Source organism: Lepisosteus platostomus, chromosome 12 (genome assembly GCF_059453375.1).
Source record: "Lepisosteus platostomus isolate fLepPlt1 chromosome 12, fLepPlt1.hap1, whole genome shotgun sequence".
Classification (NCBI taxonomy): Eukaryota; Metazoa; Chordata; class Actinopteri; order Semionotiformes; family Lepisosteidae; genus Lepisosteus; species Lepisosteus platostomus.
Genome location: NC_142622.1, coordinates 29,824,379 through 29,847,717, shown reverse-complemented (window position 1 = coordinate 29,847,717; position 23,339 = coordinate 29,824,379). Strand labels below are relative to the sequence as shown.

The 23,339-nt window shown below is 37.7% G+C and overlaps 1 protein-coding gene across 3 annotated transcripts in view; it reads right to left on the bottom strand.

Moving 5' to 3' along the window:
• Positions 1 to 23,339, bottom strand: part of LOC148651377 (neural-cadherin) — a 163,034-nt gene that overhangs the window by 60,292 nt on the left and 79,403 nt on the right. For all 3 annotated transcript variants that reach the window (XM_088601573.1, XM_088601574.1, XM_088601575.1), the window contains exons 6-12: positions 14,683 to 14,932; positions 13,859 to 14,001; positions 12,265 to 12,437; positions 11,130 to 11,298; positions 10,174 to 10,344; positions 8,243 to 8,415; positions 4,198 to 4,365 (exon numbers count right to left, since the gene is read on the bottom strand). In XM_088601573.1, the coding sequence (XP_088457699.1) occupies positions 4,198 to 4,365; positions 8,243 to 8,415; positions 10,174 to 10,344; positions 11,130 to 11,298; positions 12,265 to 12,437; positions 13,859 to 14,001; positions 14,683 to 14,932 (1,247 nt within the window). The remainder of the gene's footprint in view (positions 1 to 4,197; positions 4,366 to 8,242; positions 8,416 to 10,173; positions 10,345 to 11,129; positions 11,299 to 12,264; positions 12,438 to 13,858; positions 14,002 to 14,682; positions 14,933 to 23,339) is intronic.

The following is a 23,339-nucleotide window of genomic DNA, read 5'->3' as shown; positions in this document are numbered from 1 at the left end:
TTTCACAGAAGATTCCTCATATAAGGTTTGATGTACTTTACTGCATACAAGATGGCATTATGGACAGACTCAGAATGAAAGACACGGATGCTTTAAAAAGATCAGCAGCCTAAACCAAGAGTGTGCAAAATCTTACTGTAAGCCTGTCAGGCCATCACTGAAATCATGCAAATTCACAAGGAATTGCAGAATCCAAAGCCTACTGAAAAGTAAAGGGGGCAGATAAGATGCAGGAAATGTTTTTGAGGAATTTATGCACTTGAGAAAGAGCATCAGAGCAGCATACAATGTAAATTCCAGCTGCCATGGCAGACAAGTTTCACTGATTGGTTGGGCTGGGGAAACTTCCATTAACTGGAATATGTCAAGTGCAGGAATACAATCAAAAGCCCTCTGGGAGAAAGCAGGCTACAGAACACCTACACAAGGAATGTGCCATTTGCACACTGAAGCTGAAAAAATAGTCTCCAATAGTATGATTTTCAAAATCCCTTAAAAACTCTTGTTAGCATACTGTAATGCTCCCACCCAGGACAACAAAGGGTAAAAGTTAAGGTGGGATTCAATTTAAAATATGAGAGACAAACAAGAAGAGATGAGATGTCATGAATTTTGGTATTAACCTGTCTATGGAAGAACCAGATGACTAGATGAGAAGAAACACTGTGATACACTTCATAAAGAAAAAGATTATCTTTATCATCCTTCAACCACCACACAACTTAATAAATCATTTAAGCACTGGAAGGACACCCTGTAATTGTGCTGATGAAACAACAGTAAATTCTTTCAAAATTATGAACATTTCATGGAAGCGTTCTTTCCGGACCCTATGAAGACGACACAATGCGGGGTAGAGTGAGGAAAACACGGGGAAAAAGGCATGCAGGGACAGGAATGAAAACAAGAGGCATGTCCATTGTGCGCTGGTGTTCGGGGAAGGTGTGGCCGAGGCAAACTGTCCAAAACTGAGTCCAATGGGGAGTCTGAGAGAAGGCAAAATCCAGAACCGGGCGGTCCATCTAAGACAAACAGAATTAAAACAGGAACCGGGTCGGAACCGGCAGGAACAGGAACTTTAAAACTTTGACGGGACCAGGCGCTTCCAGGTCCCGGACTCACCTGGTACGGGAACCAATGTAGAGCCCGGAACAGAGTGAGCGCCCAGCATTTATAGGACGGGGGGGAGGAACCAGAGGCAGGTGCAGGGAATGAATACTGAACAAGGAAGGGCTGGAGCTTCCTTAAGAGGAGGGGTTTACAATCGTGACAGAAGAGTTCCTCATATTCTGGGAAGACCTCATTTATATGCAGACTGTTGCATCTGCATCTAGTTGTTAACAATGTAATTAGGAGATCATATTAACACTTCTATATTTAAATAAAAATCTACAATAGTAATCACAGCTTTTTGCCACTGCTCAGCTGTAGGCCATGATGAAATGTATATTTAAGTAGGATATTTTAAACATTTGAGTGCTTTGAAAGGATCTGATACAGACCAGGCTTGAAGAAATGGTATATGGTAAATCTGTGGACTTGGGCAAATTTATTACCTGCTTCAATCCACCTACAACAAATAATGAGATGTACAATAAGATGTGAGAAATGAATATCGTAATTAAGGATCTTTTGAAAGGACAGGCAGATCAATGAGAGACCATTATTAAGCTCAGAGTATTTTATTTAACTGATGTGAGGGCAAAATATCACAGCATCTTAATGTCATGTATAATTTAATCTGCCCTTCACTTCTTGTCAATGTGTAAAAAAGTATTAAAAATATAATCCACATCTTCACTATTTTGAGCTGTGTTTTTCCAAGTATTGGTTTAAGGTGGAAGCACTGTGCTCACATGCTGAAAACTGACCAGCAGGGTAAATGAAAACAGATTGCTTTGTTTTCAGCTAATTAATGTCAGCAAATTACTCACCCCTCACATTACAACACTTTACACAAACCCAGCATAAATTTAAAAGTACTGTGATTACTGTATATAATCTGCAAGAAAACTAAAATATCTATAGAAGGTGGTCCCAAAGGGGGAGCAGATTACAAGACAGATGTATGGTTATGTGGGGCTTCGTCCCTTAATGAATTAAGAAATATAGCCTTGAAAGTCTGGCATTTACTGTAATTCGCAAGTGTAAAATATTATACATTAGCAAAAACAAAACAATGTGCTTCTAAAATGTGCTTCCACAGTGCTTCTAAAAGGCAACTGTACATGGAATGATAACATGTTATTTTTCAAGGTGTAAAATACACAGCACAGTGCATATCACAGCACTGCACAGTGTTCTGCATTAATTAGCTAACTACCAAATGGGCTAGATGGATTGAATGGCCTCCTCCCATTGTAATGTTTCTCATGTGCTTATGTGCATGATTTGATCCATCTAAAATATTTTTGGGGGCTGCATTGGACACTGGACTTCCTGAATTTGTACTATCATTGAAATTATGATAGTCTGAGACATGCATTAATTGTGTTTTAATGACAGTGAAACAGTTTAAAGCATTTTGGAACAGGTTGTTCAAATATATTCAAAGCTTAACTGCATTTTATGCAGATTGCAGATTAATTGTGCAGATTAACTATGTCATTACTGTGTATGGGACAGACACATTCTTAATATGAATTTATGGTTGTGCAATGAGTCTTATGATTTTCTTAAACACCAGTTTTCATGAGAAATATGTAGCTACAGCTCACAAATGTATGACTTACAATAATCAATGACATGGTGTGTTTATACATTCAGTTTCTTTTTTGGAGCAGTTTACTTCAGGCTTACTAAAAAAGCCAACTGTATGGATGGTTGCATAAAGTCCAACAGTAATTATTCCTGGTATGTGGTGCAACCTAGAACCTATGCCAGAAGCCTACAATAGAAGGTACAAATGCACAATACAGAATAGGATGCAGTTTCCAAGTCCATCACAGGGACATACCAATGGGACAATTCAGAGAGACAAATGAACCTAGTCTAGGCTGTCTTCAGAAAGTAGGACAAAAAAAGAGCACTTGAAGAAAACCCACAGACACATGAAGAACATGCAAACTACACACAGAAGGTGCTACAGTACATAATAGATTAATCCAAAACCTGTGAGGCACAAACACTGGACCACCACACCACCAACCCACGAAAGCATAACAATTAGGTGTAAATATGTGTTATTTATGCAATTAAACAATGTCTCACCCAACATTAGCAAAAGGTAGGCAACAATATAAATTAAAGAAAATATAGTATGAATGTGGTGGCTCAACCTGTAAACTCCCCTTCAAGTACAAGAACAGATTCTTTCACTGTTCCAGGCCTTGAAAAGGTGCCAGTCATTCAGGCTGAGCAAAAAACTAAAGCTACAATGGTCTGCCAATGATGAGAGAAACACAATTCAATTAAAGCCAATGAAGGTTTAGTTTCATTTTAGATGTGTTCGCTACAAAATGCACAATTAAAGAAAGGTACAGAGCATTGCAAGACCATGTATATAAATGGCCAAGAAAGACAGAGAAAATAATAATTAAAGTTTTTTTAAAAAATATTTTTTTCAAAAAAATGAGGAAAGGATGGAGAAATAATGGGAGACATATAGAAGATGAAAGGGAATGGTTAATGTATTAAAAGAATGTTTCAGTCAGGTGTTCACAAAGGAAGCAAGCGATAAATTGCCTATTGCTGAGGAAAGACAGTTCTATATTAAGTAATAGAAGAAGCAGAAGTGTTTCAGGTAATAGAAGCATAAAAATGAACAAAACTCTTGGACCTTGAGCATGTTATTCATATGTTATTAGCAACATTCCTCTAGCAGTTGCTTAAGACACAAGTAATAATCATTGGCTGGAGAAATGTCCATAAAAAACATTGTGTAAGACTGATTATTATAGACCCCGTAGGTCTATACAGTAGGTCTTGCTGTATAATACAGTAGGATGCATATAAGGTTATGGAAATAATAATAATAACTTAACTGAATGGTAGTAAGATTCTCAAGGATAGTTAGTATGGATTTAGAAAAACTATGTCTTGCTTAACTGGCACATAAGAGTTGTTTGAAGAAGCAACAGTACAAATGGAACAAAACAATGTTAAATTCAGATTCACCTAAGGCTTTTGATAAAGTCAATCAAAATTAAGTGATTGTGCACATTAGTAATAACAACAGGAAAGTCTTTATGCCCTTACCACTATCTTTGTGTCCCGCACAGTGTTTTCTGGAATAGTGACCCAATACTGGTCCTGCTCCCACTGAGGTGGCTGGTTGTGCACATTAGTGATGATCACTGTCAGGTCCACGGAGCTGCTTCTATTTCCTCCATCCTTGGCGATGATCTGCTGACTAATCCGTGAGGTCTTGTGGAGAAAAGAGAGTGAAACTACTTTATCTCTGATCTGTCTCACGTGAAGAGTTCTTCCTGTATCTACAATAACCTCAAACTGTTATTGATAAAAAGTAAATGAATCAAAAAACATTTTTCATTTTAAATCAATTTTTCATTTTAAAATTTTACATTTTATAATCTTGAATCTTCTTAAAGTTTAATCCTGCTTACTTCACAACTACCAAATAATAATTAGTAGTAGATGATTAAATCCAGAGTGTTTCACAAAAGATAAACTGAGTGATATTTACAATTAACCCAAACACCAACACACAAGCAGGTTGAGTAATTGTTCAAAATAAAGGCAAGTCATCTGCAAAAATTAACTAGATACTGTTGAATAAGTTTTAATCACTTGACTACCATGATTCCTCTTTAAAATATGAGAGTAAGTCAATAAGTTAAGCAAATGTGTAAATTATCAACCAAAGATATTTAACAGGTTGGGACTTATTTTTTAACTCCACCCCCGGCCAAATCATGTGCTGCTGCCATGGCTTCCCAGGTGTGGTGAGTGAATGCACATTGTATTTCAATGTTTTCCTCCTTATCATAGACCATTACCATTAATACACTAAATAAACATTAACAAAAAACAATTCTTAAGTGAACTCACGAATAAAAGTTTCCAAAATTTTGCATTATTCGAGTCAAGCAACAAAAACAAACCTGAACAGACAACATCTGGGAGCAGCTGTAGATAACTTCCCCTGACATGCCATGGAGTTTAAAACATGATTTCATCTGACAAAAGTGTGGCAGTAATACAGTAGGTAGCACTTGTAAAAACAAGTCTCAGACCTGGACCCATTTAAATGACCTATATTGAGATAAGTACACTATTTAAAGTAGGGGTAAAGTAGACACATAGCACAAATTAACAGAATACTGTAGCTCCCCTGTCTATCTGCCTCAGGCTTTGTCTGAAACGATAATAATCATTCAGGGGAAGACAACTTAAAAGCTAAAAGTTGTTGGATATGAAATATGCATAAATATTTCAGTCCAGGCAAAAGTTCAACTGAAACTTATCAAGCAACTGGCAGCTCAACCTTTTCATTGTAGAGCAGCAATGGTGAATAAATGTAATATGGTTGTACAACACCTGATCGTGCAGTAGAACATTCCCAGGTGGCTCTCATTTGATCTAGATTGTTGGCAATCACCCTACCCCATTTACTGTAGCTCCCTTGTTAATGCAACAAAGCCAGAGAGCTGTCAAGATCTTAAGATCACGGTCCACTTCCTTGTCCCATATTGTAGGTGTGATAGGAAGTGATTTCACATCAAACCATGGCTCTTGAATTTCAGACAACCTGCACCAAGCTACCAAATAGCAAAAAAGTTATTTGTGTCAAAAAAGAAACCAACATTTCTGCAAATAGAAGACCAGCATCAATAAATAATTTAATAAACACGATAAAGAGTTGAAACCTTCATATTTCAGAGTTTATTTTCAGTTGCACATGACTTTCATTACACTCAATAAATAAAAAACTATTTTTACTTTATTTTTACTGCCTTGAGTTTCTCACATGCGCTTTGACCTCTGTGCAAGTTCTCAATTGATATGAGAGCAAGTCTTCATTGACATTTAAGTTTTTTCTAAACCTGGAATCACCAATTATTTTTTATTATTTACTTAAGCAATGTGGAATTACTGCTTGTTTATGACTTTGCTCTCAGCTATGGCATGACATCTACAGTAGGCCATGTCTCAGTCACACTGTGCCCGAAGCACTTCCTTCAAGACCGGTCTTCTGTGACGATGCACAACTGTGGTAAGCGCGCAGGCATTCCAGGGGCACCGGTATAAGAGTAATGGGACACTGTTGCACGGTCAAAATATTTTCTGTTGTTGCTGCTGCAGTGCCAAGTGCTGGTCAGAAGAGATTTGTTTAAATAATTTTTAATTCTCCGCTCGCAGTTTACTTAAAGAAAATGCCATCTCGTCTGTCCCTGCATACAAGTGGTGACATATCGTGTTGATTCATGTTACATAGTGTAACGCTTCGGGGTTCACGTGGGCGCCCTCACCGCTGCCGCACCAGGTCGGCCCCCCACCGTCGGGGACTCGAACCCGGGCCTCCGGCGTCACTCAACAGGGACCCAGCCTCTTGAGCCTATGGGAAATCTCCCTTCAGCCCAGCGGCTGCGGGCCCTGCTATTCACAGGGAAGGGTGGTGACGTCACCGCTCTGGTAAGCCAGCTCTCGCAAGCAATGGAGGCCATTTGCGTTACAATAGACTGGATTCAAATCGGGCAAACTAAGGAAAACTTGGCAATACTGCTCTCAGTTTGTTCAAAACTTTATATTATTAAATACATTTAATCTCGTCTGACCCAATACAAAAACGACAGTATGAGGAACATTATGCATTCATTCACTTTAAACATGACTGATTCGAAGTGGTTAAAGTATACTCAAAAAGGTAAGCCTGGCAATACCTCAAAGCTTTGTAGTATAAAATTCTTTGGCTTTCCCTGTACAAAATACACCGGAGGTAAACGAATATTCATCAGTTGAAATGGTGTAACGAAATGTCAGCACTTCGTACATAGAATACATACAGTATGAATATAAAGCACTGTACTGAAATTTTGTTTTTACATAAATTATTGTAAGTTTTAAAAGTGTAAAAAAGTGTACTTTTACTAAAGCATTAATATTTTATTCTCCATTGCAACTTTTCTTTGCTTTTATAGGCTACAACATGAAATATCACCATTTCCTGAGGAAGTGGGGCTAATTCTCTTCAGCCGAGTCCGCTCCGATGGCGCATTGGGGGGGGGGGGCGCTCGTTAGTACCCTTGTTAAACACAAATGTATAAATATGACACCCTAAGCCCTTGCAGACCTGAGCAGGAACAGGCATATGAAGGGCACAAGACGACAAGTATGCACATTGGGACACAGCCCTGTACCGCACAGGAAGAATGATGACTTTTAAGATATTCGCCCTCCTTACAGCCACCACGTACTGTATAGTCAATTATTTTTGAGAAACTGCAAGCTTCACAGTGACTAACAGGGGAGATGGATGATTGGAAGAGTGGAGAGTCTGTCATTAACACAACTGTGGGCTGACAAAAGATACCTTGGCAATCACAGGAGTCACTGTTTTGTCAAAAGCTAAGAAAACCATAATAAAATACTGTTTTATCCAACCCTTGTACTGCTTTTGCAGTTGTCCGTTAATGTCAGATAATCAGGAACAAGCAAAGGTTCATTCGGGTGTCACATTCGAAAAAAGGCTCCACAGGTGAAATGTTGTGTTTCTTTTCTTCTCTTTTCAGCATTGAATAAACCTTTACTTACAGTATGCCTTTGAAGTCTACACATGCTGACGCAGCTACCTACTTGTACTAATGTCAGATAATGATGTGAGCCCCTTCAAATTGTTTAACCATATGGGGATACCAGGACGGCCTCTGTTTTTGTATTCCAATGGAAGACACCTGGGTGTCCTGTCCAAGGGCAATTCCAATATATTTAAAATTCCAATTTAAAAGTTGAAAAATATCATGGTAGTGTCTGATGATTAATGCATTAAATGAATTTAGTTGAATATCAGAAAAAATACTTACAGTATATCTGTACTCAAATTCAGCTCCAAATGGAAACAAAAACGTATTAAGTAACTAATTAATTTAACATTTTACAAGTTCATACTGACATAGAGTATGGCTTCAAGTACAGATTATCAAGTATAATGGTAAGTTCAGGTGTTTTTTTAATACTATTCAATGACAAAAAAACTAAACCATTAGATAACATTGTCACAGCAACACACTGACCAAGACTAAGTTGGTGTGTGTGTAACATCCTTCACGGGACTTCCACCAACCTGGGAGATGGGATGATTGACATAAATCCAGCCAGTGTTTGGGTTAATGTGTAAGTAGGCGGGCTGCTGGTAAGACAGGGAGTAGGTGATAGCAGCATTGGGCCCCTGGTCATCATCGTGGGCTGCGGCTCGCAAGAAACTTGTCCCCACAGGAGTGTCCTCGCGCAGGAAATCTGAGAAAGCACAACTCATTAGGATCACCAATAATACATCCAACTCAAACATAGAGTTGGTTCTTAAAAACATGTATTTTTTTAGAACCAGCCTTCCAAAGAAGTACTGTTAACATATTACGTCCTTAAGTTAAATGTTCAGGCTTTAAAGAAAATAAAACCATAAAATAGTATACTGAGTAAAACACATAGATAATTCATGCTACTCCAACTGTTAAGAGAGAAAAGTTTACAGGCAAATCTGTGAGGCATTTACATAAAAATAAAAACAAGAAAAAAAAGCTGGGAATACATGCGGTGGCAAGGACATTTCAAAATAGTGATAGCTGATCACAGAATAGGGCTGGTACACCACAAATGTGAGAATGAAGGTAAAATTGCCATTATTTTATGTTTATGAAAGAAAAAGAAAGATGGGCTACAAAAACATCTTTTAGTGCAACATGGAAGAAAAAAAGAACAAAGAGCACTTTCTGTTCTGAAATAAGTAGTTTGCAAAAAACAGACCTTTACGCCTCAATGGCATAACACTTCATGGTGTTAATAAGCCCACAAACTGTCAAGATGGTGCAGCTATTCAATTGGTAGAACATTATGTTGCATGGGCTATCTTGAATTGAAGTGCAAACTTAAAATTGATGCCTATACTTTTTATGTTATACTGCAGAAAAGGGGATACATGCAAAATACTGAAGAAGAAAATGATCATAAGTGGTGAATTTTAGTTCTTTAGTTGCAAATTACTTTCTTTAGGAAAAAAAACATTTAAGGGTTTGAAACATGAATCTAAGTACCTGAATACAACAAGCCAAATAGGGGAGCCTGAAAGTAAATCACAATATAGAAGAATTTTCCTTCATCATTAAAAAATGGTTTTAAAGAAATTTAATATAAATTTAAATAAAAAAAAGGTTTGTATTGAGTAAAACACTGAATGAAAAAGTATGCCAATACCTTAGTGAACTCTAAGTAAAACAGAATTATCAAATTAAACTTTAAAGCTGTGGATGCATTTATGAGCTGTATAGGCAATAAAGTCCTGCCCATACTATTTCATTTAGAGTAAAAGGTAGATATTTAAATATTTAACCAAAGTACAGATTCTCCTGGGATAGCCTAATATAAACTTTCCAGTTTTTACTCCTTTATTCAGCCTGCAGCATCAAAGGAAGTATTGGGACTATATGTTTTACGTTATAAACCACATTTGCTTGTCACATCAAATCTGTTGTGCAACGAATGTAACATCCAGATGCTCTAGGCCTTACTTTAGAAGCAACACAATTTAGGACATTTTTCATAGCTAGTTTATTTTGTAGAAGAGTCCCTTTTATACAGTATATGCTTTATAATTTTCTTTAGGTAAAGGATGTGAAAAACATTAAGCTTGTCAACTTTGAACAACCATCTTTTGGGGCCTTTGAAAAAATACCAAAGCACATAAAGGATACCACAACAGAATGCATTTTGTATACTTTTATGTAGGTATGCTAAATTATAGCTAAGATGCTCAAATTAAATTAATTTTCTATGTACATTAACTACAGCAAATTAAGCTAATGTCTGAACCAGAGTTGAAATTCCAGTGCAATAAATCATAGACCAACCTTTAGTGGACTTTATGCAGCTTTACTAGGACTGCCTTTTGACTAACCACCTGATCTCTCATGAGAGAAGAATAATTATAATAATGCTTCCAACTTGAAAAATCATGTGATTCACTAAAGCAGCAAATAGCACATCTTCCTCTGTACGTACACTGGTAGCGGCTGTTTTCAAACTTTGGGTCATTATCATTCTCGTCAGCAATCATGACAGTTATTTGGCAGATCCCAATGAGAGGCTCCTGAGCCATGTCCGTGGCTGTCACTGAGAGCGTGTATTCCTTTTGCTTCTCCCGATCAAAGCTCATGGCAGTGCTGATGTCTCCTGTAGCATTGCACACAAACAGCAAAAACAAATCACACCGCAGTTAAGGATGAGTTTTATCATTTCTGATCCAGTTTATTTAGGAGAGACACAAATCTATTATTAGTTGTGATTTGCATCTTCACAAACTCATTTCACCTTCCATGTAAACGTGCCACATGCAACCAGAACCTCTATATTTCCTTAGTTCTTTTGTAATATTTTGGGCTAGATAAGAAAAAAAAGTATAGAGATGGATCAATGTACAAACTTCAAAAGGAAACCTTAACAGTCTTCATGGTTTACAGTATACTCACAAAGCATTTTGTGAGATTTTTTTCCTGAAGGTTTGTCAAGATTGATATAAGCCATAGAATTACTGAAAATACAGCATCTAGAAAATAAACTATATGTACTCTGACTTAGCATATTTGATCTTTTATGTGTCTTCTATCCTTTTTTGAAAAAAGTACAAAGACAAATATGTGTACTTTTTATACAGGTTTTATTACACAAATCCATTCAACTTGAGGAAATTTAAGTTCCAATTTCCTTAAAGAATCAGGATGTTCATCACTGTATGATTGTGTCCGTACTTTAAGTACCGCTGGATATAGACTATGGTGATGTTTGATACCATAAGCAAATGTGACTGTTTAACAGAAATCTGATGTAATAATTTCTGAGTGTAATCTTAATTTACATGACCTGACTCTGGGACAAAACATGGAAATATTTCCAACAAAATCTCAAAGATCCATGTGCTGACAAGGTGCTGACATCCTTTGGGGAAGGAGATCCATTACCTGTATCTGGATTGATGACAAATCCTGAGGTGGTTCCATCTCGGTGCATTATTCCATACTTGACCTCTCCGTTCACTCCTGTGTCTGCATCATAGGCATCCACCCTCAGCACAAAGGTTCCTGGAGGTTGGTTCTCCTGGACAAAGGCATTTACACTATATGTATGACACTAAAAGGCAAGGAAACGGAGATATTAGATTGTAAAATGAACATAAATGTCTCCATTCTGCTTCAGACATACTTTCTGAGATATCTTTTAAAAAAAGGTGCCTTCTGTCCTCATTCAATTCTTCAGATTCCTTAAGACTTAAAACAATTGTCATGAGAGCCCTGTTAATCTTTAATCTGACATACTGTAGACTAGATATCTTCATTCGGTGGAACTGAGGAAAAGCCAACAGCTCTCTCTGCCCATTGAGATGGGAGGCTACCAAGGTCACTGTGTTGCTGTGTCGCTGAAAGCCAAGACTAAAGTCATGACTGATTTTGCTTTACCCTGGGTGGCGCTCAGCTAATTGTATACCACTGTTAATGTAATCCAAGTCAGTCTGCGAGTGAGATAACCGAGGCCCAAGCAAATGATCATATGATCACAGAGCCCAGTCTGTGTTTGCATGAGTGCCATTACTCATTCAGTCGAGCAGATGGCCCTTCCAATGGGACCTTTGTGTCAAACAGGTAGGGATAAATATGAAGTCAGGTCTTTCCTGGTATTTGCATTCTAATGGCCTTGGAGAAGTGTTTAAATCATTTCACTCATCAAACAAGCAATTAAGTCACTGAGAGCTCATTGGATCAACAGAAAAAGGCATTTGGAAACTTTCAGGAATTGTGTTTTGACACTGTGCTGTAGTAAGATCCAGCTCTTGATTGCATTTTACATATGGATGGGCTGCTCTTTATTTCTGCCATCATTAGTTACAAAGGCAGAGGCAGACTTATATCTTCAATGTCCTCTCTAAAGAGGAAACAAAATTTACAGTTTCACCCCTTAACCTCATCATATGTTATTAATGAAACTTTATGATTAAAGTAATTTATCATAAACTCATACTGGTTTATACAGAGGATATTCATAACACGTTCAACACTTTTTCATGACTTAACTGTGTCACCATGGATTACCGAGTCTCACCTCCTCAAAGATTGGTTTGTTGTTGTTGATGTCATTGATCCCCACAATGACCTGGGCTGAGCTGCTAAGCGCCTGGGGTCCTCCTGCAGAATTGTCATCTGTGGCTGTGATGTTCAAGATATACTGGGGTCCTCTGAGTTTAGGTGAGGGACTCTTACGCAATTTGATAATCCCTAAAGGAGCATGTTAGGAAAGTCACTGTGTTTCAGAAATATCAGTATGGTGTTCCAAAACAACCTGACTTTCTGTTCTGGTAACAGCCATTGTCATCCTCAGCAAGATAAAGGCCTCCATCAGATGACCTTGTTATTTTAGATCATAACACTCCATTTACACTTTGTAACTCTCATCCCTCAATCTCTCTTTTCTTGATGTTCTTCACTACATTTTGTTGAGGTATTACTCTTTGACCTACAAAACTTATTTTCTCCACGAGGGACTAAGATGCTTACCTTTTATACATTCCTCACAGGATAAAAGCTGTTTTTGGTAATAAGTGAGTTTAAAAACTAAGGTACAGATTCCTAAAGCATTTAACATCACATTAAATCTACACCTGTGTTTTCCCTATCAAAAAAACAATAAAGCTGTAATAAAAATTATATTTTACTATGAAGATGCTACAGTAGATGTCACAAATCTTTCAGGCTAATTCAAGACTTACAGGCAGAAAAAAGCACTAATGTTAACTTACAGTAAAAAGTCTTTCTTTTTTTCAGAAGATTGAGTTAATTAATCTTTATGAATGAGGTCCTCCACTTGAGATTATAAAATAATATTTAAATTAAGAAAACATTTGATTTATAATCAAACTGATAATGTGTCCTTAACGCAATTAATTTAACAAATGATTTTAAACCTGTGAAAAAAGTCAGCCTTTAAAAATATTTTTACAGCTTTCACAGGAACTCTTTCTTGTGATCCATTTTGCTTCTGGACATAATTCCTTTAGTCTTTCTTTAAATGCATGCTTCTAATTATCACTCACAGATCAGCAGAGTGGCACAGAAAAAAAAATACTCTATATACAAATGTATAAAAAATACTTTGCTATGAAAGGAAAATATTTGCCTTTGTTCAACATTCTTTACAATGTAGTACAACACCAGACTATGCTGTTGGACTTTGATGTATTTCCCTTTGCAATATGTACAAAAAATAAATATATAATCACATAAATAAATAAAAAAGCTGCTAACTCTTTGAAGTGACAACTTTTCACAATTTAACAGTGAGGAAGCCAGGGGCCATCTGTTTAGTTGGCCTGTAATAAACTAAATCTTGGAGAAGCAGTGCAACCATGTGATAAGGAAGAGGAGCTTAACATCAGACAGCATTTCCTCCTTTCAGGCAAAGGCACTTGTAAACAAATGATAACCAGAGCACCGGGGTGTTTGTTTTTATATAAAGACAGAGCCCACTGACAATCCTTTATTAAAAACAGGACTATGTTGAGAATGGAGAATAATTACATTTTAGTTTTTAACAGACATTTCAAATTGATTATAAGCCATAATTTCTTCTATAGTAATTTGACCTGTGTTTCTTGGAAAGGAAAAGATAGCAGCTGAGCCACACTATTGTCTCTGCCCACCTTTCTGACTGTCCAGCTCAAAGTTGCTGTCCTCGTTGCCCCCTGTGATAGCATATGTCACAGCATCTCCATCAGGGTCCTTGGCATGGACAATGGCCACTAGAGTATCAGGACCAGCGTCCTCAGAAAGGAAAGACTTGTAGCTGTCACAAAGAGAAAGAGTAATTTTATATGGGTCCTGAAATTTAAAGTGCATTGCCACCAAAGACAGTAACCTCAGGCCTTTTTCCTTGCTTCCCTAAAAGAACTTTGGAATCGAAGCTAAAACAGGCCAGTGCTTTGAATACAAGAACTGTACACACCCCTAATCAACAGTTATGACTGTCAAGATGTCAACTTGAAGGTAGTGCATCAGGGGTGGACAGGGTGTGTCCATGAGGCTGATGTCTACATTGCTCACAGCTGCTAAAGAAATTAAACGAAAAGAAATGTCTACAGGCAGCAGGCACTTCAAGCTTTCTCCAAGATCTGGAGAAATTATTTTTCCTAGGAGCTGCAATGAACACAGCTGCCTCAAGGACACACACTCATTTGCACTAAATGGGTAACTTTAAATGATCAGAATTCACAGTGGTCAGGAAGAGAATCATGAAAAATATATACTTAACAGTACTTAACAGTTTTAGCAAAATGCAATGACCAATATCAATATATTATATTGGAGATTTACTATTTTTATTGTATTGACTTTTTCCATTCTCATAGTTTTAGATACTGTATAATACCTATAAAATAAAAGCTAACATATACATAATACATCAATAGTCATTTTACTACTTTCATTAATTTCAGCCCTTGTTAAAGAGAAAAATAAGCTTCCATACACAGCTTGGGAGAAGACAGGAGCCTCATCATTAACATTGGCCATTCGGATTCGCACGGACGCAGTGCCAGTTCTGGAAGGGTAGCCCTTGTCCACAGCCATCACCACAAACTCATACATGTGATTTACACGCTCATAGTCCAGCTGCTGCCTGGAGCTAATGACTCCCTGGGGTGTGATGTCAAAATCATTGCTCTGGATGAAGAAGGAAATCTCAGAGTTTTGGCCTGTGTCACAGTCTCTTGCCAGCACTAGATAGAAAGGACAAAACCAAGGTTAAAAACAAATGACTAGGAGAACCAAAAACTTTGAACTTTGAGTGCAGAACACAGGGTACTTCATGGTTCCCAACAAGGACTGCAAAGCACACAGTCATTTTCTTCAGTTTCTGTAATTGCTGAAATTTCACCATGAAATATTTAGGAATATTTGTGAAATAAACATAATGTTATCCTAAATCAAATAGAAAATCCATTTTTGTTGTTGCCAATTGCAATATGAATTCCTGCATGATCAGCATCTTCACGAATCAAACAGCAAGATGAAATAAAGTATTTTATAGGCATTGTGATGATTTATGGAATTGATTTATTCCATCTCTGCTCATTTTGGTGCTAGTATTTTATTGGTTCAAGCATCTGGCCATTACTTGAAATGGAAATCTTACTTCAACAACCCAGCAGGGTAATATGTTCTAGACCTCTATTCTGCTTTGTGTAAACCCTTTAGTTTCCTATTGTCGTTTCATTGTGAAATACAGTAGTTCTCTTATTTGACTGTAAATACCTTTCCAAATTTTAAATACATATATACATACAAGCACACAGTCTTCTTTACTCAAGAAAAAATCCAGTTATATTAACTATGAGAATCCCTTAAAAGCATTACAGGAATGAAGTCTTACCCATGCAACAGTAACAAAGCAGCTGTCGTGAATGGAGTGTGCACTATTGTGTTGTTTAGAGAGGGTCAATGGGCTGATTAATTAGAGCAAAGTTATGCACTGGAGTAAGTGCCCACATCTGCACGTGTGAACCAAGCAACACAACTATCCTGTTACCGAAATGTATAAATTTAACATAACTGTTTTGATTTGAATTTGCAGTTTCACAATATAGCCTAAAGTTTTCTTACTCGGTTTGGTGAAAAGTGTAGAATTTAGACAGAGATCACAGCAGTTACTGATATATTTCTCATTGACAGCAATTAAAACTGTTAGACATCTACTAAGGAACGCACAAGTGTTGGGAGTCAAGCTGAGGACTCCATGCTTATCTCAGTATTACTTGATTTTAGCATCCCATAACCAACTGGGCAGTGAGAGTCACAGCCAATGACTGGACTAAAGGGACCAGAGGAAAAGAGGGCGTGGATACCCTCTTTCAAATTCAAGTTTATTTGTCATTCCAGCCATATACGAGTATACAGAGGAGCGAGATATCGTTCTCCAGGTCTACAGTGCGAATACAGACAAGACAAGATAATGCTATAGACCAGGGGCTCATAACCTTTCTTAATGTAAGATCTACTTTTTCATTTGTCAGTCCAACACAATCTACCAGTGTGAATATGAAGCTCTGATATAGGGAAAACAGACTGTGGACACATATTGTACACAGTACAATAACGATACCCATCACTAAAATGACATCAAATAAAAGCAAGTGACTCATCCTACAGTGAACAAGTAATGTTCCCAGTTTTAGAAAAAAGAATGTCCTACCTTAATGTGAGCATTGGCACTGAGAAGCTTACTTGAGAAAACTTGTATTTTTTTTAACGTGTTGATACTGTTCATCTTGTCGATGACATTTTTATTGTGTCCCTGCAGCTCCACATTCAGCAGTTCATTAAAGTCTGTGAGGAATGCTAAATCCAGAAGCTACTGGTCATCCTCTAATTCACCATATTTAAAGGACTTGAGAAACTCTTTGATTTCAGGCTACAACTGTCTGAACCTCGCCAAAAATGTTCGTTTTTGAAATCTCCAACAGCAAGTCAGCAGCGTCATCAAATGCTTTTTTTTATTACTACTGCTTTCCATCTTGTATTAGGCCTCTCGAAAACCAACTGCTGCTCGTGGGTAGCACACACAATACTCTTTTTTTATGGATCTCCTGCAGCCTTTTTTTCAGTGTCAGCCAGCACTCAGGGAAGAGACTTTTACAACCCATTCAAAATGGTTAAACACACACAAGGGCAGTAAAATGTTTTTTTTTATTTCTTGCCATCGATCGACTGGTTGGCACCCCTGCTGTAGACAATGTAGACATACAGTAGGCATTTCTGACACGGTTCAGGGTACATAGAGTGCAATGTGGTCCAAATACAGACAAGACAATGCTAAGACAATGCAGACATAGACATTTCTGACAGGGTACATAAAGTGCAGTGTGCATTGTGCAATTTACTTTACATGATTGTGCTAAGAATTGTGCAAAGAATACATCAGACAATATACCTGACATTAGGCAAAAAAGAACTAAGTTTCCAGATTTGGAGTATGTGCAGCAAGTACCAGTGTGTTGAGGAGCCCGACAGCCTGTGCAAAAAAGCTGTTATGGAGTCTGGTGGAGCTAGCCAGTATACTGCGATAGCTTTTACCAGATGGCAGGAGGGCAAAGGAGGGGTAGGAGGGATCGTCCACAATACTGGAGGCTTCGTGCGTGCAGCGTTTGTGGTATATGTCCTGAATGGGCGGAAGGAAGGCTCCAATGATGTTTCCTGCCATATTGATAATTTGTTGCAGGGACTGAGGCCTTGCAATTCCCAAACCAAACTGATGCAGTTTATTTAAGATGCTCTCAATGGTACCACTATGGAACATGGATAGTATTGAGGGGGGGAGAAGATTTGCCCTTCTCAGTCGCCGCAGGAAGTGAAGAAATTGTTGTGCTTTTTTAGCTAGGGAGGGGGTTTTGATGGTTCAAGTAAGGTCATCTGTGATATGCACACCAAGAAACTACTTCTAGCTGTCTCCACAGGGGAGCTGTTGATGTGTAGTTGGGTGGGGGGGGGGTGATCAGTGCGGGCCCTCCTGAAGTCAATTATCATCTCTTTTGTCTTATCTAAATTCAGAGACAGATTGTTGTTTAAGCACCAGTCCACTAGTTGCTTCACCTCCTCTCTATATGGTGCCTCATCGATGTTACTAATGAGGCTCACCACTGTCGTGTCATCAGCAAACTTGATGATGTAATTTGCACTGGGCTTAGGAGCGGAGCAGTGGCACTGTGGCTAAGGATCTGCGCCTGTGGCTGGAAGGCTGCCGGTTTGAATCCTGCAGCCGGCAGAGGAGTCTTAATCTGTTGTGCCCCTGAGCAAGGCCCTTAACCCCAATGGTTCCAGGGGCACAGTATAATTGGCTGACCCTGTGCTCTGACCCTGAGCTTTTCTCTCCCCATCTGTGTGCCTGTGTGTCTCATGGAGAGCAAGCTGGGGTATGCAAAAAGACAAATTCCTAATGCAAGAAATTGTACAGTATATGGTTAATAAAGTGATCTCTCTCTCTTAGCAATCATGAGTCATCAGCATGAACAGGACTGGGTTCCAGTGTTCAGTATCGTGGTACTAGAGATGTTGTTTCCAATCTGGACTTTGTGAGGTCTCTCGGTCAAAAAGTCCAGAGTCCAGTTGCAGAGGGAGACGTTGAGATTCAGCCAGCTCAGTTTTTCTCAGTTTCTGGGGAATGATTGTGTTGAATGCTGAACTGAAGTCAATGAACAGCATTCTCACATAAGTGTCTCTCTTATCTGGGTGGGACAGGGCAAGGTGAAGGGATACGGCATCATCAGTAGACCACTTGGGACGATACACAAACTGGAGAGGGTCCAGAGAGGTAGGGAGTCTGGACTTAATGTGGCCATATATTTCTCTTACTTTAAATGAATAGCATGGGTAGCATATTCAAATCACTGAAATTAGACAATTAATCATTCCCTTACTTTGATCATTCTTCCAGAATTTTCACTGCCAGTGGTTTGATTTAATGTACAGGAGAGATCCAATTTACAGAAGCAAACATACTACTACTGTTTCAAAAAAGTTTTTTTTTTAAAGAATAGCACTTATAGCTTATCACATTTAATATATGGCAATGACAAGAAAAATTATGCTTCCTCAACGCCCTATGGGGAATGATCCCTACAGTATCTTTTCAGGAGCTCACAAGCAGAGCCCTTTCATTTCCACTAGCGCCTGCTGGATTTGTACAGTAAGTGCTTTTTTAATTAAGTACTCTGTCATGTTAAAAGAGCCAATATTAATTAAAAGTATGTGGAGAGGCCAATTCTTTATTTGATAAATTTAAGGGCCCATCTGTTGAAACCGCTGAGAAGCTGCTGTTGACTCTAGCAGATCAAAAGTAAACTTCAAGAAGGGTTTGCTGTCATTAGGCAGCCTGCCAGAGCTCGAGCCAAATCTAGAGGCCTTGCTTCATTATACCATTGGCAAGCTGTCATTAAGTGAACCCAGCTCAGTCATTTGGTTCATACAGATGAAGGCCCTAATCTCCAAGGCAATATCTAGTTCAGTTCACGCAGATGTGGCTATGCAGACCCTCAATGGAGACAGCAGGGAACTTGTTGCAGAGGGATACGGCAAAGGCTTAAGGATAGGATTCAAACAGAAGGTTCATTAAAAATACACAGACTAATATAATATCACTTCAGGCTACCTATTACCATGTTTAATGCATGCACTATAAATTTGGAGTCACAGTGGAAACTAAATTAAACTTAGGAAACTTATGCAAGGAGGTTTCTACTCAGCCAAATCCTTCTAGAAGTTTTTGCTTGATAATTGATGATAATTGAATGATCAAATCAGTCCCCAGTAGCTCATATTAAAAGCTTCACCCAATTTACAGTCTAATGCAAGCTTAAAGTAAATAACAATAATAATCTTGTTTTTCCCCTCTGTCCTTCCCTCTAAGCAGAATGAGTGGATTGTTTGTCTTTACACTGCTAACACATTTGGTAAACAAATGGTATATGCAGCTAAGCGCTAATCAGTGAACAGATGTCTGTACCTGTGAGTTCACCTGACAATTATATTATTATTCAGTTCTGTGGCTTAGAAGAAGACTTTGTATTACAATCAGTACCAACAACAAGAGGAAAGCAAATTATTTGTCCTATAATACTATTTGTCCTATAAAAATATTCAAGTCTGAGATGGAGAAACAAGTGTTTGCCTTTTCAGTAATGTGATTTTTTTAAGTATCCAAAATTAGCTTAAAAACAAACTGCAGACTGCTCTTCAAAAAATGGTTCAAGGAAATTCATTAATTATCTGTATTAGATCATTCATTTTTCTTGCATTTCTTTAAAAAAATAGCTTTTGAGTAGTTATAGTCAATGTTATAGTCACACTTGTGAAAACTGAGGTTCAGCACTTTATAGACAGGCTAATGTTTCAGTTCTTTAGGGCATTGGTCCTCAGTTCTGTAGTACCGCTGTTTCTGGTGGTTTTTGTTCCACCTGGGCCCTTACCAGTGCTAACTGCTGAAGGTAATTCATCTGTTGATTATTTTTAAAATGACTAAAATCACATGGCTTTTTCCTTCTCTCCTGCAGAATTGTTAGCTACAGGCCAATTTATTTCTATTTTCTATTTAAGGTATATTCTTAATTTCAAATGCCCTCTGTAACTGATATGGATTCAGTGCTAATTAGTGAATTTCAGGACTGTCTTCATTGAGGTGTTAGGTGAAATAGAACCAACTGAATTTAAGCTTAATTAAATTAACTAAATTAAACCAATGAATTTAAGAAACACTGACTCACTGTGGGAGCTGATACAGTATCACTCCTACCTGTGTTTGTTCTTCATCAATTAAGAATAAACCTAATAAATTTAAGAAACACTGACTCACTGTGGGAGCTGATACAGTATCACTCCTACCTGTGTTTGTTCTTCATCAATTAAGAATAAACTTAATCTATTAAGAGATGTTCAGTTAAAAATAAGAGAAAGATCTTACTTTGGCAAGTTAATGAGTAACTGTATCAAGTTCTGTGAGCTGCAATCGTCAGAAAGATTGAACTTTGAGATAGTTTTAAGGCCAGCATATCCATTATAGCCACCAATTAGCACTGATGATTAATGGCCCAGTTAGAAGAAAAAAACAGCAAGCATAGGGATGCTCCAGGACCAGGACTGACTGTTTCAAGGGACATATGGCTATTTAAAAAGGAAAGGCAATAATGTTGTGCAGTGTACCCTTTAGAAACAAGTAGAGGTTAATTACATAATGTTAAATTATTAAAGTAAAATGAAACTATACATCAGAGGACAGCCAGGACACACTCAAAGAAGGCTCTACAATATTAAAGTTGGTTTTCCTTCCTTTTTCTAGAATTAAACACTGCTTTTTCCTATGCATTTCATACTAATGCAGATTACCATTGTAATCTTTCAGTATGTCCATAAGACCTCCCTTATGTGTTGAGCAACCTGCTGTTCTGCATGTGAGTACAACTCCGTATTCACCACATATTTTTAATATTGTAGCCCAGTTCAAATAAAGGCTCTCCATTCTCACCAAAACAATGCTTTGAGTTTGTAATTAGCTGTTGGCTAGTGGTCAATGATTATATTTTACACAGATCTATGTCAAATATAATCAGAAGTAGAAACTGAAACTTTGACAATACACACACAATTCTAGTGTACAGAAAAAAATAAAAATACCCTCCTTGTGTTGTTGAAAGAAATCCTGACAGCACTATCATACTGAAACTGTTGATAGTGTAATCAATTAATTGATTAATTATTGTGCTTTCTCTGAAGGATTATTTAGACAAAGAAAGGGATAATCCAGATCAAAATTTGTCATTAACCATTAGTACTTCACTTCACTCTACATCACTTTTACATGCAGTTCATACAACCTGCATTCTGCTCATTGCAAACTGAGATAAATATTTTTCAGGAATTAGTACTGGCTTTGGTCACATGACATTTTCATTATTTGATTATTATAATTACAACAATTTTTATGCCACCTGGACTGTTTATGTATCATCTTGATGGCAAAAAGTAATCATTACAGCTAAAAAACTTTGCAAGAACAAACCAAGGCAACACTATCAATCAAAGATTAAAGTCTTGAAATAAACTAAAACACACCAAGATTTATATAGCTGAAAACGTGTCCATGCCTAATATCTCCTGTTTATGAAGAGGATTCTATGTAAACAGTGAATAAAATACAATACAATACATATTTCTCTCAAACAGCAGTCGAATAAGTGAACCCTACTGAGAAGCATAACTGCTTCAAAAATAAATAACATCATCCATTTTGTAATGCTGTAAAATAATGTCCATTACACAGAGGGCCACAAATGTAGCAGTCCAATCCAGTTAATCCTATAGTTCAAAAGGTTAGAATGTTCTTTTTTCACCTAGAACCTCTGAGATGGAAAGGTGGATATGATCTTTTTATGAGATTATGAATATGATAGGAGTTAACTGGGATCAGCGATCTGTGGTAGAAGACAACCACACCCAAAGAAGGCTCCACAGCCGAAATGTTTCCTTTCTTCTCTTTTCAGCATGGAATAAACCTAAAAATGTATATATATATATAATGTACTGTATACAGATCACTAAATATATTTATATAATGTATACAGATCACTAAAACCTTAGTGACTTGCGTGTTTTGGTGAGGATATTTAATGTTTAACTTTTTTATTTAAACAGTTTTCTGCTTTTTACAGCAAACAAGTCGGTTCATGGAAAAAAAAGGTTTTTATGGGGTCACTTGGGTCACTAAGAAGGATATGAATTATTGGGATTAATATTAATTAGTCGTATCACGTCGCTTGGGAGATGGAGCTCTCTTGCGACTTTTGCACATACAAAGTCATAGTTTTCATGGATAGCTGTTTTGCCCAAAAGGGAGCTCATCAGGGTGATATAGCCAACTATGACTAGTGAAAAGAACTAACACATACTGTAGATGTGCCTATTAACATACTATGAAGGAATCTTCATGAGGAGAGTACTCAAATGATAGCAAGACAAAAAACCATGCAGCCCCAGGCATGCTTTGATTGCAATACAGGTACCACTTAGAATTTACTGGTTAAAAAAGTTATTTTTTAATTAAGGCATGATTAATAGCCCCAGGGGCTCTCCTTTCTAAAATAGAACATTCCTAATGCATCCATGAGTCACAACTTGGATGGACATCTCTGCTGAGTTATTTATGTGTGTCCAAGGAGAGATGGCTCATGCAGTCAAAAAGCACTTACATTTCCTCTCCACTCTCAAGCTGGGTGCAGAAGTTGAACAAGAATTTGAAATTGTTTCAGAGTGTTTTAAAGTGTTACATTCTGCCACATTAGTTACCAACTCACCTACAGTACTCCAATAAAAAAGTACTGTAGGTGACTGTCACACCCTGTACACCTAGAGGGCGCTCTACTTCTGTCCTGTTCCTTGTTCCCTGTGATTATTCATGTATTTCTGGTGTGTCTTGTTGTGTAGCATATTAACTTTCAGTGTCTGCTCTGCTCCTTTCTCAGCATTGAGGGTACGGATGTCCTGAGACCTACCTATTATCAGGTCGCCCCCCATCCGTGGCCTAAAGGGCAGAGGTTTCTATACCGACATTGTCTGACCCCCTGAGCCTGGGCTCACCTCCGT